The sequence below is a fragment of the Quercus robur genome, chromosome 6, assembly GCF_932294415.1.
Source record: "Quercus robur chromosome 6, dhQueRobu3.1, whole genome shotgun sequence".
Taxonomy (NCBI): domain Eukaryota; kingdom Viridiplantae; phylum Streptophyta; class Magnoliopsida; order Fagales; family Fagaceae; genus Quercus; species Quercus robur.
The window spans coordinates 4263643-4279309 of NC_065539.1; the positions used below are offsets into that span (position 1 = coordinate 4263643).

Consider the following 15667-nt stretch of genomic DNA (forward strand, 5'->3'; position numbering starts at 1 on the left):
ATTACTTCCTTCACCGCATGGAGCATCCAGTTCTAATCTCGGCATTGTTTTGGGTAAGTATCGTTATTCACAGATAGGCATTGCTGTGTCAAATAATTCTATTAAAATTATGGTGACATCTTTTTATTAGCAAGTATTTTGTCCTTAGTTGCCATTGATTCAAATGCTATATTATTGTGCCGAGCAGCGCTTGCAAATTTGTAAAAACATAGAAACAGAACATGCGAAGTAAAATAACAACCATTTTTATTAATATGAAAAATTATTACAACATACAAAGAGGGGCTTAAACAAGCCTATACAAAAGGTGAACTGCCGAAGCAACGATAACATCCACAATACAGATAAGTAAACAGTCAGATGTCTTTTAAACTCGTCTTCAAAGTCTCTCCAATCTCTGCCTCAGTATTGCTCATATTGAGAGAAGAACTTTCTTTAGAAAAAGATGAAGGAGAAGGAAGAAGAAGATGAAGGAGAAGGAAGAAGAGGATGGAGGAGATGAATGAGGAAGATGTAGGACATGAGTAAAAGAAGGAGGAGAAGAAGAGGGAAGAGATGAGAAGGAAGAAAGAGAGGCAAAAGGAGGCGCCAGTGAACGAAGAGAGGAAGAAGCAGGGGCACTTAGTCCCTGCCCCAGTCCTGACTCCTAACACACTGGTGCCATATTAGATATGCTCATGAGAGAGCGGGTAGTACTGATGATGTGTGTCATCGGCTCAGTCACGTCGAAAGTGTGACGTGACGAGTCCCTACTTCGGATTTTGGCTGAAAGAAAGGCGAGACAAATCTTGAGTCTCCGCCATCCTTGCCCTGACCGAGCCATTTCGAGCTTCGTTGGAACATGGTGTTTCTGGGAGGGGAATGGTTTTTTCATTGCTTATTACTATGGTGAGTGTATTTCAGGTTAAGGAATAACCAGAGAGTAAAAGTAAACTCCGGAAGGAATCTGAGGGTTTCAAATTTTGGGGGGATTAAAGGGATTAATCTGTGGGAGAAACAACTCTTGTTTCTTCTCTTTATATAGGGGACGAAGAAGAGGGTACTTAATGTGTTCAGATCTCCAAGGAAATCTGCAAACAAGAATACGCCCGTTTTATTCCCCCACGCCATCAAAAACCGTTGAATCTGGGAGGTCTCGTAAAGGGAAGATATTAAAGACGCGCTTCGGATAACCAAACGGCATAAACACATCGTGCGCAAATTAAGGGGAACATCTTGTAGACCGGTACACTCCCTGGGCAGGTGAAGAGTCGCCAGCGTCAGTCAAGGGCCAAATTAAATGAGCCATAATAAAGGCTCGGTATTACCAAAACCCCTCTATCCAACCAAGAAGTCGGACAGCAGGGTTTTGAGGGGCTATTGTGGGGCCCAACAATTTATGGGCCAGACCCACTTATTCATGGGGAGCCCTAAGGCCCAAGCCGAAGAAGGTTAAAATCCAAATTCAATAACGTAAAACACCAATTGGCCCGGAGAAGCAGCCGAGGACAGTGCAGTCCTCGGCTGACCCAAAGCTCCACCAAGAAGAGGGGCAAAAACGGTATAGGGACAAACTTGAAAGAAAATCTAAAATATCTAGGAAAGGACCTTCCCCATACATAGCTCTGCACCTAACAGAGCCGTATTCTTTAGCTTTATCAACCACTCCCAACAACTTTGGTCTTGGACTGACGGGACAAGTATCAGTCTTGGAAATGTCGACCCTATACGTGGACAAAGGAAAGTGAACGCAAGCTAGTATAAAAGAAAAAATAAGTAATCTGGAGAGGGGGCTGGGAAGACTAGCAAAAAAAGGAAGGGCCTCCCAGTCCACCTCCAGGAGAAAGACTCCAAGGGTGAAGACACCTCAATCACATATGAGCACCACAAAAACCCACCGCTGAGTAACCGAGGCATAGCCTTTCAAACCCACTCTTTACAAATGATATTGTCTGGGCCCATTCACGTGCGAACCCAACACTTCTGCGGTTCATTGCGGAACGTGTCCCTACATATTGCTATACTTAATTTTAACAACCTAGGTATAAAAATTTATTGGTGTTTTGGTCTGATAATAAAAAGCTATCATCAGTAGCGGACATCATAGGTTGAAACCAAAGTTATCAGGATTGAGATCAAGATCTTACACGAGATCGGTGAGAGGGTTTAGGGATCAGATCATAGGATTGGCACAAGAATCGAGATCCTACACAAAATCGGTGAGAGGGTTCAGGGATCGAATCATAGTATCGGCACGAGGATCGTAAGATCCTACTTTTCGATTAAAAAAAGTACTAAAAAATATCCATAATTATAATTCATAATATACATTAAAGAAATATTGAAAAAAAATGTAATTTTTGACACAAATTAGTGAAATTACTAATAAAGTACCAAATTACAAATTATTACAAGAAAAAAGCCTTATTGTAATGAAATTTTTTGTTGCAATAAACTTCAATTGCGACGAAAAAATTTTGTTGCCCATTATTGCGATAAAGTCTGTGGCAATAGACTATTGCAACAAAATTTTCATTGCAATAGAGTTTTGTTGCAATAAAATATTTTATTGCAACAAAAAATATTGTTGCTATAATTTGTTGCAACACAATTTTTGTTGCAATAGGTTTTTGCAGTGCAGTTGATCATTATAAATAACATCATTATCATTGCTAGTAGCCACATGACCTGTATCATCCATTAGATAATCATCAAAATCTCTTAATATTGCATTTGGGGGTTCATCCACTTCATTTTCATTGGCATGACCAAACTTAAATTCATCACTAATAGTATGAACTTTTTTTTTATTTTTTATTTTATCATTTTCACCTAGCAAAAAAAAAAAAAGGAAGTTTGTATTTAAAGTTTTATCAATTTTGGGCTAAGGTAATTGGCTAATTTGTTTATTATATTTTTTATATCAAGTAGGGGCATTTGGAGGCCCAATTTTTTTTTTTTCCTCTATATCACAGAATCTTAGTATTGCTGTGGGATCGGAATCCTATAAAATTCTAAGATTTGGATCGGGATCCCACATGGATTTGACCTTAGTAGAGAGTTTAGTGAAATCTAGGATGGTTTAAGGATGAGATCCTAAGATGTAGATCGGGATACTAAGCGTGCATTTGGATTGAGATTATAAATTAAAATTATTTTACTATTCAGCTTATTTTTGCTACTATTTATGAGTCTTACTGCACTTTTTGATACTATTCATGGGCCCACTATACTATTTCAATTAACTTTTACCTTTATTTACAGTACTTTCAGTAATAATTTTTCAGTTTCAGCAAAATAAACGGTATCCAAACACATTCTAATAATCATGGTTGAAACTATCTCTAAAAAAAAACCTAAGTATAAAAAATAAATTAGGATATACATATTAGATTAAAAAAAAAAAAGATTTTACATGACGATTATATTATTTTATTTATATATATATAAAGGAGTTGAGTCAAAATTTGAGTTTAGGAGCAAAATTGGAAGCAAAATTAATCTTGAAAAGTCAATCAACATTAGATAAATATAAGTGGAGAATGGAAATTTAAACTCTTGATATCTTCCCTGTACATACCATAAGTCTATAATATATTATTTGACCCAAAGGTGGTTGCCAATACATTGCCGCTAATCAAACTACACCTTGACGACATGAATAAAACTTCAATTTCATGAATAATTACCATTTGCATGGTGGCGACCAGACAGAAATACACTTGCATTGAAGTGTTTCAAAACATCAATGATTAAAATTGAGTCAACTGGCACACTGTAGTTCATGATTAAATTACAACTAGTTCAAGGACCAACATTATATTTTGATATGACCACTATGTTGAGGTCCATATCAATTCAGATATTTTTTTAAATTGACAATGATTTATGGAGATTGCTGAGCATTCGTATTAGTTCGTACACAAATTTTTGTTTATTTTAGTACAAGAATTTTTTATTTTTTATTTTTTATTTTACACAATTATTTTTCAAAAATACACATGTTAGATTATCTATTTTATATTATATTTTATTAAAATATTGTATTTTATCAATTTTTTATTACTATCTCAAATTCTCTCTCTCTCTCTCTCTCTCTCTCTCTCTCTCTATATATATATATATATATGAGTAAAAAATTATTAAAAAATGGATTTGCATGTGAATAGTAATCTTGTATATTTTTTCAAAAAAAAAAAAAAGTAATCTTGTATATATTTATGAATTGACTAATGTTTGTAGTTTTTGGGCTTTAATGCGCAAATGTAACACCTTTTTCTATTATACACACACTGAACTGGTTGCTTAAAGCCAATTTTAGAGGTTTTGTATTTGTGAAAAGAAAAGTTTTGTAATGAATATTTTAAATGGCAGCAATATCAACATGATGATTATAGGTAGACTTTTTTTTTTTTTTTGAGAAGAAGAGAAGAAATTTAGTTTTGGAGCTTGGTGTCCACTTTTAAAAGTTATCCAAATATACAACGTACTATCTCATATTAAAAAAAAAAAAAAAAAATCCATTACACAGTTAAAAAGTGAATCTAAAGAAAATATATGATAGCCAATAGCCTTATATGCTTGTAGTTCAATTGGTACTTTTTGGTATTTTTAATGGAGATATTTATGATTCAAATTATTACTCTTTCATTGCAATTATTGAATAAATAAAAAAAGTATACCATAGGGTTAAAAAAGTAATAAATTCCCTTCCTTTAATTTTAATTTAGGTTTCATGGTTATCCCATCATTTAATACATGGGAAGCACGAACAACATGACAATACGAGCAATTTCTAAAAAATTATAATATTAGACAGCCGGTACGATATAGATATGACATGGGTATGACACGCTAAATAAAGTGTTCATACTTCATAATTTAATATAGCTAAACTATATCATTTATCAAAATTATATACACATTCTCATAAAACGTTTTTCTGAAGCTAAGAAAAGTCTATTTTCCCCTGTTGATTTTCTTTATTACAAGAAGCAGGCAATTGATAAAGATAATAATTATTCTCCTCTTCCATCCACTGATGTTGGTATCCAACCCCTTTTCCCTTTATGAAAATCCCTAGTCTAAATTGCTGTGGGCTTGGGATCCCATAGGCAATTCAAGAACTATGTTGTTTGGCACGATAAGAAAGTCCCATGTCATGCGTTCTTATGTGTGCGGTGTATTAAGGAAACTAAATCATGTAACCATTTATTATGGGATTGTTTATTTGCTTAAGTCGTTTGGCTTTCCGACTCTGGAATTCTTTTTTTTTTTTTTTTTGTCCTTTCAAATTTTTTTGGATCTCATAGATGATGCTCTTCATTAGCTTCAATCTATGGATATATTCATTGGAAGTAGCTTGGATTCTTGAGGATATTATGCTTAAATGTGAGAATTTTGTTAATATACCATTTGTTAACATACCTTTACGATGTAATTGTCCTACTCTAGCCCTGGCTAGTGTTGCAAAAAAGAATAAAGATGTTATTGTTTAAGTTAGAAAAATGTCCCTCTCTTCTCTTTCCCATTGTATAGGGTGATTTTGAATAAATAAAGTACAGTATCGTTTCTGCTAAAAAAAAATTTATGTATATATTCAAATTATTAAATTCCAAGGTTTTGCACCTGTGTGTAAGGGACTACTAACTCAAAAAAAAAACTCAATTAGTTGACATTTTTTAATGTTTATAAATGAGGCATACAAGGTTCATCTCCCCTTCCCCCCACTATTAAATTATAAAATATGGAGTATACAAGTTTCACCTACCTATGTTGCATAAGATATTTAATATAAGTTTTTATCTAAATTAGTTCGGAGAAATCTTCTCAAGCTCACTACGTAATGACTCATGAAACAATCCATATATATTTATTTAAACAAATCACACATTTCATTAAATAGGCATAAATTTTGAATATTATCATATGATTCATATTTTTTCTTCTTTTATTATAATTCATAATTGGAGGTATGATAATTAATTTTAGGGTAAATTCTACTAAACCATCCTGAGATTTGGGCTAATACCAACTAGGTCCAAGACTTTTAAAAAACGACCAACTTGGTCCTTAAAAGACAATTTTATCCCTAACTTCGTTTAGCACAGTTATTTTTTTTCTCACATTCTATTCACTCTTCTCTTTCTCATCTCAGACCCTCTCTTCACTCTCTTCTCTCATATTTTATCTTCTCTAGTAAATGCTTATTACATACTAAGGTATTTGAATTCTATTCACTGTGATTACACTAACATGAGCATGGATTTGGGCACAAATCACACTACACAGCTGCACCATGTCATAGAACACAAACATACACACATAGCCATATAAATTCCAAAACCTGAAACCCCCAAAAATCATCCCAAATTACCAATCATACACACATATTCAAATGCACACACCAACAAAATCACCATATTAGAGCCATTTTGAGACAAACCCTAAATCAAAAAATACCCATAAATTTGCAAATGACCATACCCAAACCCCCTTTCAAATCCAAATAAAAAAATCACCAAATCCTTATATCACATAAGAAAACCCAATCCCTAAATTGACCAAGACCCAAACCAACAAAGAACCAAACCAAAAGAGAAAAAAAATAGAACATATTAAGAGAATAGAGATTGACGGCCACCAATGGTGGCATCGCCGACGGTGGTGGCGGAGCTCGTGGGTCTTTGTCAAACATTCCCTTGATGTTTGATATACAAACCCAAACACAAACAAAGACCCAAACCTAGAAATAGAGACCTAAACCCAGAAACAAAGACCCAAACATGTTTAACACCATATCAGAGCTGTTGGCGTGGAACAATAGTAGTGTTAGTGATGTGAAGCTCGAAAATCCCTAGCCAAATGTCTCCATGGCACTAATTTGAGAAGAGAGTGGAAGATGGTAGTGGAAAAACATGGTTTTCGGCCATGAAAGGGGGAGTCTTTAGCTGCCACGGAAGTGGGTGAGAGAGAGAGAGTAAGGCGCTGTGGATGAAAGAGAAATAAAAAAAAGAAAGAGCCAGAGGTTCGAGAGAGAGAGAAAGGAGAAGGGTTTGAGCCTGAGACGAAGAGAAGAGAAGGGTTTGAGTTAAAATAATGGTGCTAATGGAGTCAGGGACAAATTTGTCTAAGTTGGTCATTTTTGAAAAGTTTTGGACCTAATTAGTATTAGCCCAAACCTCATAGTGGTTTAGTGGAATTTAACCTTAATTTTAAATGTCTCAATTGAAAACACCAGCCAAAGAGTTAATTTAAAAGTATCTTCACATTTTACAATTTTTTTTTTTGGGAAAAAAAAAGATTTTTTTTTCCTTAAAAAAAAAAGAACAAAATTTAGCTACAAAATTGGTTGTAACCTAAAGTTATAACTTTACTCAATATCTTTTTATTGGAGGTGAATTTTGAGAATTCCATTTGTGGATTACATTTTCTTCTTATATCTTCCATACTTGCAAATTTTTTAGAAAATTAAAGATCAATGAGTATACCATCAATAAATTATTTAAATTGATAGTTTTTATAGTTTAAAATTATGCATTAAATATAAACTTATAGATTATATACTATATAATATCTGATTGATATAAAATTTGACACGTGTATTAAAAGTGTAAAAAAAATATAATTCAATAATTAGATTTTAAAAATATATAATAATATTTATTTTATTGAGTAAAGCTGTAAAATTTACTTATAACAAAATTTGTAACTAAATTTCGTGAAAAAAAAAACAAAAACAAAAACAAAAGGAAAACAAACACAACGAAAGGAGAGCGCCTTATCTACTAAACTTGAGTTGTGAAATCCGAACTCCGAAGCAGTACCACTGGCCAAGAAAGAAGCAAGCAGAAGATGTTGAGTCTCTCAATTGCCTCACCTTCAACCATCATCTTCTCTCCAAAACCCCACATTCCAATCCCCAAATCCTCATCCTCCTCCTCATTCAATGGCGTTAAGATCCAAAAGCACATTCGCGTGCCTCCCCAGAGGGTCTCCTTCTCTCCATCGTCGTCGGTAGTGATGATGTCGAAGCGGTTGGATGAAATGAAAGAAATAAGGACCAAAACCACTGAAGAAATTAACGAGGAGGTAGTGGACCTCAAGGGCGAGCTCCTCATGCTTCGCCTCCAGAAGTCCGCACGCAACGAGTTCAAGTCCAGCGAGTTCGGTCGCATGCGCAAAAGGGTACTCTCCATTTCCTTTTCTTTTCGTTTTTGCTTCTTCAAACTTTGGACTACCCTGTTTCTGTTTGTTTTACATTCATTATTGAAACATAGAAATTGGAATTGTAAATTTTTCATGGAAATTTCAGATTTTTTACGTTTTTTAGACTAAGGAGCTTATATAACACTACTAGTAGTAAAATTTGGATAAGATAGATTGGCGGAGAAGAATACATGTGAATGACTTGATTAGTCTGTTGAGTATTTATAGTCGACCCCATGATTTTGGGACTAAAGTTTTGTTGTTGTTGTTGTTGTTATTTAGACTATGAGCTTCATACTGTGGTTTGAAGATTCTATTTTAGAAGAAATTAGGAATTTAGTTGGGCTATGTAAGGGGTTTCGTGTGAAGCTGTGAAAACTCGCTTTTGCTGGCTGCCTACATTTTGTTATATTTGGTTGCAGCGCATTGTAAAGGGTTCATTGTTGGAGTATTAAATATGAAGAAGGCCTCGATTGAGCGGTTAGAGATGATGTTAGAAGAAGGGCTAATTCTTTTCCTAATTATGGGAAATTCTGTGTTGAATTGAGTCCTATGTAGCCTTTCGTGGCTAGGTTTTTTTGTGGCTAGTGTTTGCTTCTCAGATTCGATAAGAAGTATGGATGAGGTAGAATTTTGTTGTGACTTAATTCATTAAAGATTGATACATTTGGGGAATGTTGGTTTTGATATCTAATAGCATTGCAATGTGATATTATTTCACTGTGCTTTATTGAGCTCAGGAAACTTTGGTAATTCTAAATTGCTTATATGTAGGTTGTGGTTAATAGGATTATAGGAAGTAGCACCTAGAGTAAGCTGGAATGAGAAAAGCTTAAGTGTATTGTTATACTAAAATGATGACAATAGGTTGAAATGGACTGTATGTTAGTTTGGGTTAGGACAGTTGTCAATCTATTGTGTCAGGTATGAGGGTTAGGATTTTGGTTCGTGTAATAAATAATAAAACCAAGTTTATTTCTGTAACTTTAACTATGCATCTCTTCTACATTGTGAAAGAAGAGGAGTTGCTATATGTGCTAAATCTGGAGCAATGATGGAGTAAAGTGAAAAATGCTATAGTAATTGACAACAATTTAAAGAATCTATGTAAAAAAAAAAAACTAATTTAAACTTGTTTTTTCATAAGCTCAAGCGGATAATTCTGTGCCAAAGATTGTGTTTAGGTTCTTTGGAATTTAAAGAAGGGTAGGCATGAAGAAAAAGGGGAGATTTGCCTGGCAAGTGATGCCACTATGCTTAAAGTGGAGCATTTGGAATGAGCCCAAAAATAGGGCCTTCAAGGGTGTGGCTTTGTTGTTGTATTCTTTCAAATAAAATTTAATAAAGCCATAACAAGTTTGTCCATTTATAATGGCTTCATAAATCAAAGGCATATTGTTGATATTTCTAGTTGCAATGAACATATCATGTCTAGGTTTAAAAATTTGCTCATCGGAAATATTTGGAATACACATCATATTCAATTATTCTTTTAGCTTCAGTTTTCTGTTTGAAACTGTCTCTAGGCTGCTGCATTACTGGGATTGGTAAATTTTGGTTGATCTACTAATATGGTGGTGAGGTCCGAAAACCTCCATGCTAATCTCTGCGTCATTTTTATTTGAAAATATAAGAAGTTAATTTGTTTGCTCCTTTCAGAATATACAATTCAGTATTATTTTCCTCATTTCTCCTTTTTCTAGAATAGACAATTTAGTGACATCAGATGCTTTGTTATCTATATTTCAAGATGCAAATGAGCTACGGCTTGTTGATTTAATAAGCTTTCCTTATATAATATATGCTGGTTTTATGATAATCTGTGAAACTGCAATGTTGTATTCTGGACTTGACTCTGCATATTTATTACCCTTAAGATCTATATTATTCTAATATGGAGGCTGATATCAATGATAGATTGCTCGTATGCTTACTGTTAAACGGGAAAGAGAGCTTGAGGAGGGAATCAACAAGAGGTTGTCAAGAAAGTTGGACCGACAATGGAAGAAAAGCATTGTTGTCAGACCACCTCCTTCTTTGAAGAAGTTGCAAGAAGAAGAAGCAGCTGCAGAAGCTGAGAAATCTGCATGAGCCAATCTCAATATCTTCATAATGAATACGATGTTCTTTCACGGTTTAGAGTGCTGCTCTATTTCAGGCCTTTTCTTTTTTGTTTTTTGTGTATAATGTCTTCTTGCTAGTAGTGTAATATGATTCCCCCCATTCCCCTCCAGTTGTTGTTTTCTTGCTCATGTTTTCTTTGAAGCCAAACCCATTAGAATGTTGGATGAAAATCTTGAGTATATGCTCATCTCGTTGCTAATTAAAATCTGTTTTTGAATTAGCTCTGTTTGGTTGTATAGGAGCAGATTGGCAGTTTTGCTAATGAGTCTTATGAGAACAGATGGAAAGGATAAGAGTTTTATTCTCTGCTTGTTGGGAAGCATGATATTTTTTCTTGATAGTCTGAAAATATCACTGACCTGCATATGAAACCCCAGCCTTTATAATCACCACCTTGTTTCCTTACTTTCCCTTTCTTCTTTAAAGAGATCCTTATCCTGTTCCCATGAAGATCCTAACCCCCATCTTTGGTGGAAGTAGTAAGGCTTTCTTTGGTTGGAGGTGAAATAGGGAGAGTGGAAAAAAAGAAGAAGAGAAAACAGGTGAGAGAGGTGTTTGGTTGGAAAGGGGAGGGGGAGGAAATTTTGGTGGGCCCGGGTGTTTTCTTACCTAGCCCACCAATATCTTATCTCTCCAATTTGGAGAGAAAACTTGGGGGACTTTGCTTCAACTCAATCAATTATATTTTTGTCCCTCTTTTTGTAACGTTGAACATGGAAATCTCAGGTAACGTTGGTATTTGACTTTGAGCCATTTTGTATCCAATTCAAACGCAATGAATTCAAAACATAAATAGACACAACTAGGCCACATTCATGTCCACAAAGTCCTTTAGGATGGAGAGGTTATCAACTATGCCAATTACTTTAAAGAAAGAGTGATTGAGCTTATGATGATTTGCGAGTCATAACAGATAATTTCAATAAGGAACTCGGTAGGGGAGGATTTGGCACAATTTTTGAAGGGATTCTAGTTGATGGCACAAAGGTTGCAGTGAAGTGTCTTGATGGTTTTAGTCAAATCAAAAAATCATTTTTAGCTAAAGTTAAGACAATTGGAAACACTCATCATTTCAACTTGGTAAGATTGATTGGATTTTGTATTGAGAAATTTCATAGGCTTCTTGTTTATGAATACATGTCTAATGGGTCTTTAGATAAATGGGTATTCCAAAAAAATCCTGAGATGTTGCTTGATTGGCAACATAGAAAGAAGATCATCATGGACGTAGCAAGGGGACTAACTTATTTACATGAGGATTGCAGACAAAAAATAGTTCACTTGGATATTAAACCCCATAATATCCTCTTAGATGAGAACTTTAATGCAAAAGTCTTTAATTTTGGATTGTCTAAACTAGTTGATCGTGACCAGAGCCAAGTTGTGACAACCATGAGAGGAACTCCTGGCTATATGGCTCCAGAATGGTTGAGTTCAAAAATTACAAAAAAAGTGGATGTCTATAGCTTCGGAGTAATGGTCCTAGAGGTATTGTGTGGAAGGAAAATTTTTGATCACTCTCAGCCAGAGGAAGCAATGCATCTACTTGACTTTTTTAAGAAAAAAATTGGGGAGGACCGATTGTTGGATCTAGTTGATAAGTATAGTGAAGATATGCAATTACATGGACTAGAAGTAGTGAATATGATGAGGGTTGCAACCTAGTGTTCGCAGAATGATTTCACAAAGAGGCCTACCATGTCCATGGTGATTAAGGTCTTGGAGGGTGTTGCAAATGTTGAATTTGACCTAGATTATTTCTTCTTGAATCCACCTTTACCAAAAATGAGAGCTGGAGTTGATAACCAAGAATATGTTGGTACTGCTACTCCATTATTGCCTTCAATCTCATCAGGACCACGGTGACAGTTCACCGTGCCATCTTTCATTGACTAACAAATAAGGTAATTTCCATACTACTAATAAAGTCTCTCATCCAATGACTAATACTAGTAGTTCGATTTTTTTTTTTTAGATGGAAGCTTTTAACAGGAATAAATCATGTGGTCATTTATTCGCAATTGCCAGGCTAAGTAAACTAAATTAGAGTAAAGAAACATATACATTTTGAGATATTAAAAATTAGTTTAGTAGTTTCATTACATATTTATAGCCTTCTCAAGGTAAGATTATTTTTTAATTTTTTTTAAAAAAATCATGAAACCAAAAATAAATGCAAAAGAGTAACGGGATCATGAAAATCAACTAATTTGTGTTGTATTAACATATTTCATACTATGAAATGAAAGTATGTCCAACTCTCTGATTGTCTTACACTCATCAATAATGCGACATTAAGACATGGTGTGGGCAAGTGTGTATGAATGTGTCTTATAGATGATATAAAACTATGGTAGAATATGGGTTTACATTATATACCAAATATTCTCTCTACTTACATGGAACAAATTGAGATAAGAAATTGAGAATATGATCCATTTTGGTTGGCCTTAGCTTGATTTGTCTAGACATCAATTTTCTCTCATGCCAAAAGTCCGACTTATTTTAGGTGGAAATTTCATTGATTAATACTTGAATACAAAATTCAAGGATCATTAAATTGGAATAGGCCCTTTACTGACCTAACCAATTGGAATAGGATGAAATTTCTTCCCATCCACACTAAATGTTGTGTACACTCCAAATTTTTTCTACATCTCATAATGATATGTTGTGGAAATGTGTCATCCAAGTCCAACATGATTTAGAGTTGTAGTTGAGACTATGGCCTAGAAGCTTTACTATTCAATTCTTTGCAAGAAAAATTAAACATTCATTTGATGTAACAAGAGGCTATGGAATTTGACACTATATACATTGGGGTTTGTTCTTGATGTTGTGAAATTGCTGTAGGTACTAAAAACTCTAGTTTTATTAGTTGGCAAGTCATGTTCTTTATGCGTGACAAGTCTACAATGAAAAACTTTTATATTCTTACAATAAATGTTTTGGAGAGAAAATTGTTAGCCCCCTCATCCCATTGGGACCCTCCTATTTATACAAAGGAAAAATGGTCCAATATTCATGAGTGTGACTTAGTTACATGGAATTTTTGTGCAATTGTGCCTAGATTTGTTTTAAAAATTTTAATTATAATTTTAAACTCTAATTTGGTGATTTTTATATGATTTTAGTAAAGACATATTAGCCAAAAGAAACAAAGGTAGAGCTATTAAAGAAATCTGTACTTTCATATTAGAAATTACAGATGGGCAATGCTGCATTGTCATTTGAGCGACTGATTGAGGCAAAGCAATTAACCATATTAAAAGGGTTTAGCAACTTTTTCTTTCTCCTTTATTATTTGTGGTATGTATATGCCTTTTTCACATATGGTCAAGTGAAGTACCCATTAGGATTTCCCATGATAAACATATTAATTTTTTTTAAAGGAAGTTCTATATTTATTAAATGAGATATATATATATATATATATATTTATATATATATGTTGAGGGCAATGTAACTGAATTGGCACCTCCCCATGCACAAAGTGCCTGGAGTCTAAGGGAGAAAAGGTTCAAGTTGCGGGAGTCAAGAAGAAAATGTTCAAGTTGCGGGGTCTAAGGGAGAAAATGTTTGAGTTGCAAGGTTAACAACATATTGTAATTATTTAAAAAAAAAAAAGAAATTTGTTTTCTGTGAGCTAAAGTAGTTGTGATGGAAGTGTGGAGTGGATGGTTTTTTTTTTTTAGTCCTTGAGTATTTTGGGTTGTTTCAAATGAGTAATGGCTCCTCTTAGGCTCCTAAAATTTTTGGTTTATTGATTTTGCTATTTATAACTTGATTCTTCTTTACTTAATAAAGTTTGGAATTTTCTGTAAGTACATTTTTTTCTTCAAGAAAATGAGTAGAAATCTTCCTTCATGTTCATGCTCATTTTAATGTTCATACTTGTATCTTTTGCAATACTCTCAATAAGTTGTTTACTCATTTTGTGATCTTTTATAGCATTCGATTGCAGACCAAGCCTATTGGTATTGGAGAAAATTGTGAAATCCCTCACAATCCCTCCCTCACAATGCGGCTCCAACGACTCGAACCTATGACTGGGCTCTGATACCACTTGTCGGACCGTGTGCCTTACCGATCCATCCAATGACCAATTGGTGAAGGATGAGGGGGCACAAATCTTTTATAGCATTCGATCGCAGACCAAGCCCATTGGTATTGGAGCAAATTGTGAAATCCCTCACAAATAGAATTAAAATAATTTATTCAGTATTGTTTATCAAGCAATCATGTATTAACTAACAACATTCCAATCATTACATGCATAACGGGGTGATGAAATGGTTGTTCAGTTTATTTAAGAAATTTGATCTAATAGAAATTAAAAAAATACAATAACTTTCATGCGTAGACATGAATTATTCCTTTATGTATATCTTATGCATTTTATGAGTTTTATTTTATATAAATGTATTTCATAAAATTAACAAAATTTATCATAAAACCCTTCATTGTATTTTTTAAAATCACTACATAAAAATGAAAGAATTTTTTTTTTCCCAAAAAAATGTTCTCCAGTCATAATATTTACCAAAAAAGATCATGCCGAAAAAAATCATGCAACGCACGGGCCAATAACTGGTATATATATATATATATAATTAAAGCCAAAATGGAGAGAAAATCATATTATATTATATATAATAAAAGTTGGGCTTAGACGCCGTGGTTACGCCACGTGGCTTCACCAAATTGCAGAAATTTTAGTAAATTTTTAGATTTTAAGAATAGATATATACATATTTTTTTGGATAAATATGACAAATCAAGAAATGAAAGAAATTAGTATTTAATTTACAACTATAACAGTTGTATCTATCTAAAATGTTATCAACAAAACCTAAAATCAATAGAATAGAATTATCTAAGGATAGAATTTAAATATTATATTATATATAATAAAAGTTGGGCTTAGACACCGTGGTTACGCCATGTGGCTTCACCAAATTGCAGAAATTTTAGTAAAATTTTAGATTTTAAGAATAGATATATACATATTTTTTTGGATAAATATGACAAATCAAGAAATGAAAGAAAGTAGTATTTAATTTACAACTATAACAGTTGTGTCTATTTAAAATGTTATCAACAAAACCTAAAATCAATAGAATAGAATTATCTAAGGATAGAATTTAAATAAAAAAGAGAGATAAAACTACACTAAAAAAAAAAAGTCTAATGCATCTTAAATTGCAACAACTTATACTACAAAAAAGAGGTCTAATGCATCTTAAATTGCAACAACATATACTACCAAAAAAAGAAAAAGAAAAAAGAAAAAGAAAAAAGAGGTCTAATACATCCACTTAGAAATTGAAACTCCCATAATTGGAAAAAGAGCTTC

General features: G+C 33.5%; 2 protein-coding genes across 2 annotated transcripts; both read left to right on the forward strand.

The window, feature by feature from the left end:
* Window positions 1-7751: 7751 nt before the first annotated feature.
* LOC126732383 (50S ribosomal protein L29, chloroplastic) lies at window positions 7752-10531 on the forward strand. Its single transcript, XM_050435178.1, has 2 exons — window positions 7752-8166; window positions 10105-10531. The coding sequence occupies exons 1-2, from the start codon at window positions 7834-7836 to the stop codon at window positions 10276-10278; spliced, it is 507 nt and encodes a 168-aa protein (XP_050291135.1). The 5' UTR covers window positions 7752-7833; the 3' UTR covers window positions 10279-10531.
* A 493-nt stretch (window positions 10532-11024) lies between these two features.
* On the forward strand, window positions 11025-11976 carry LOC126689608 (G-type lectin S-receptor-like serine/threonine-protein kinase SD2-5). The gene is made up of 2 exons (XM_050384841.1): window positions 11025-11037; window positions 11198-11976. Exons 1-2 carry the CDS (start codon window positions 11025-11027, stop codon window positions 11974-11976), a joined length of 792 nt encoding a protein of 263 aa, XP_050240798.1.
* The last annotated feature ends 3691 nt before the right edge of the window (window positions 11977-15667 follow it).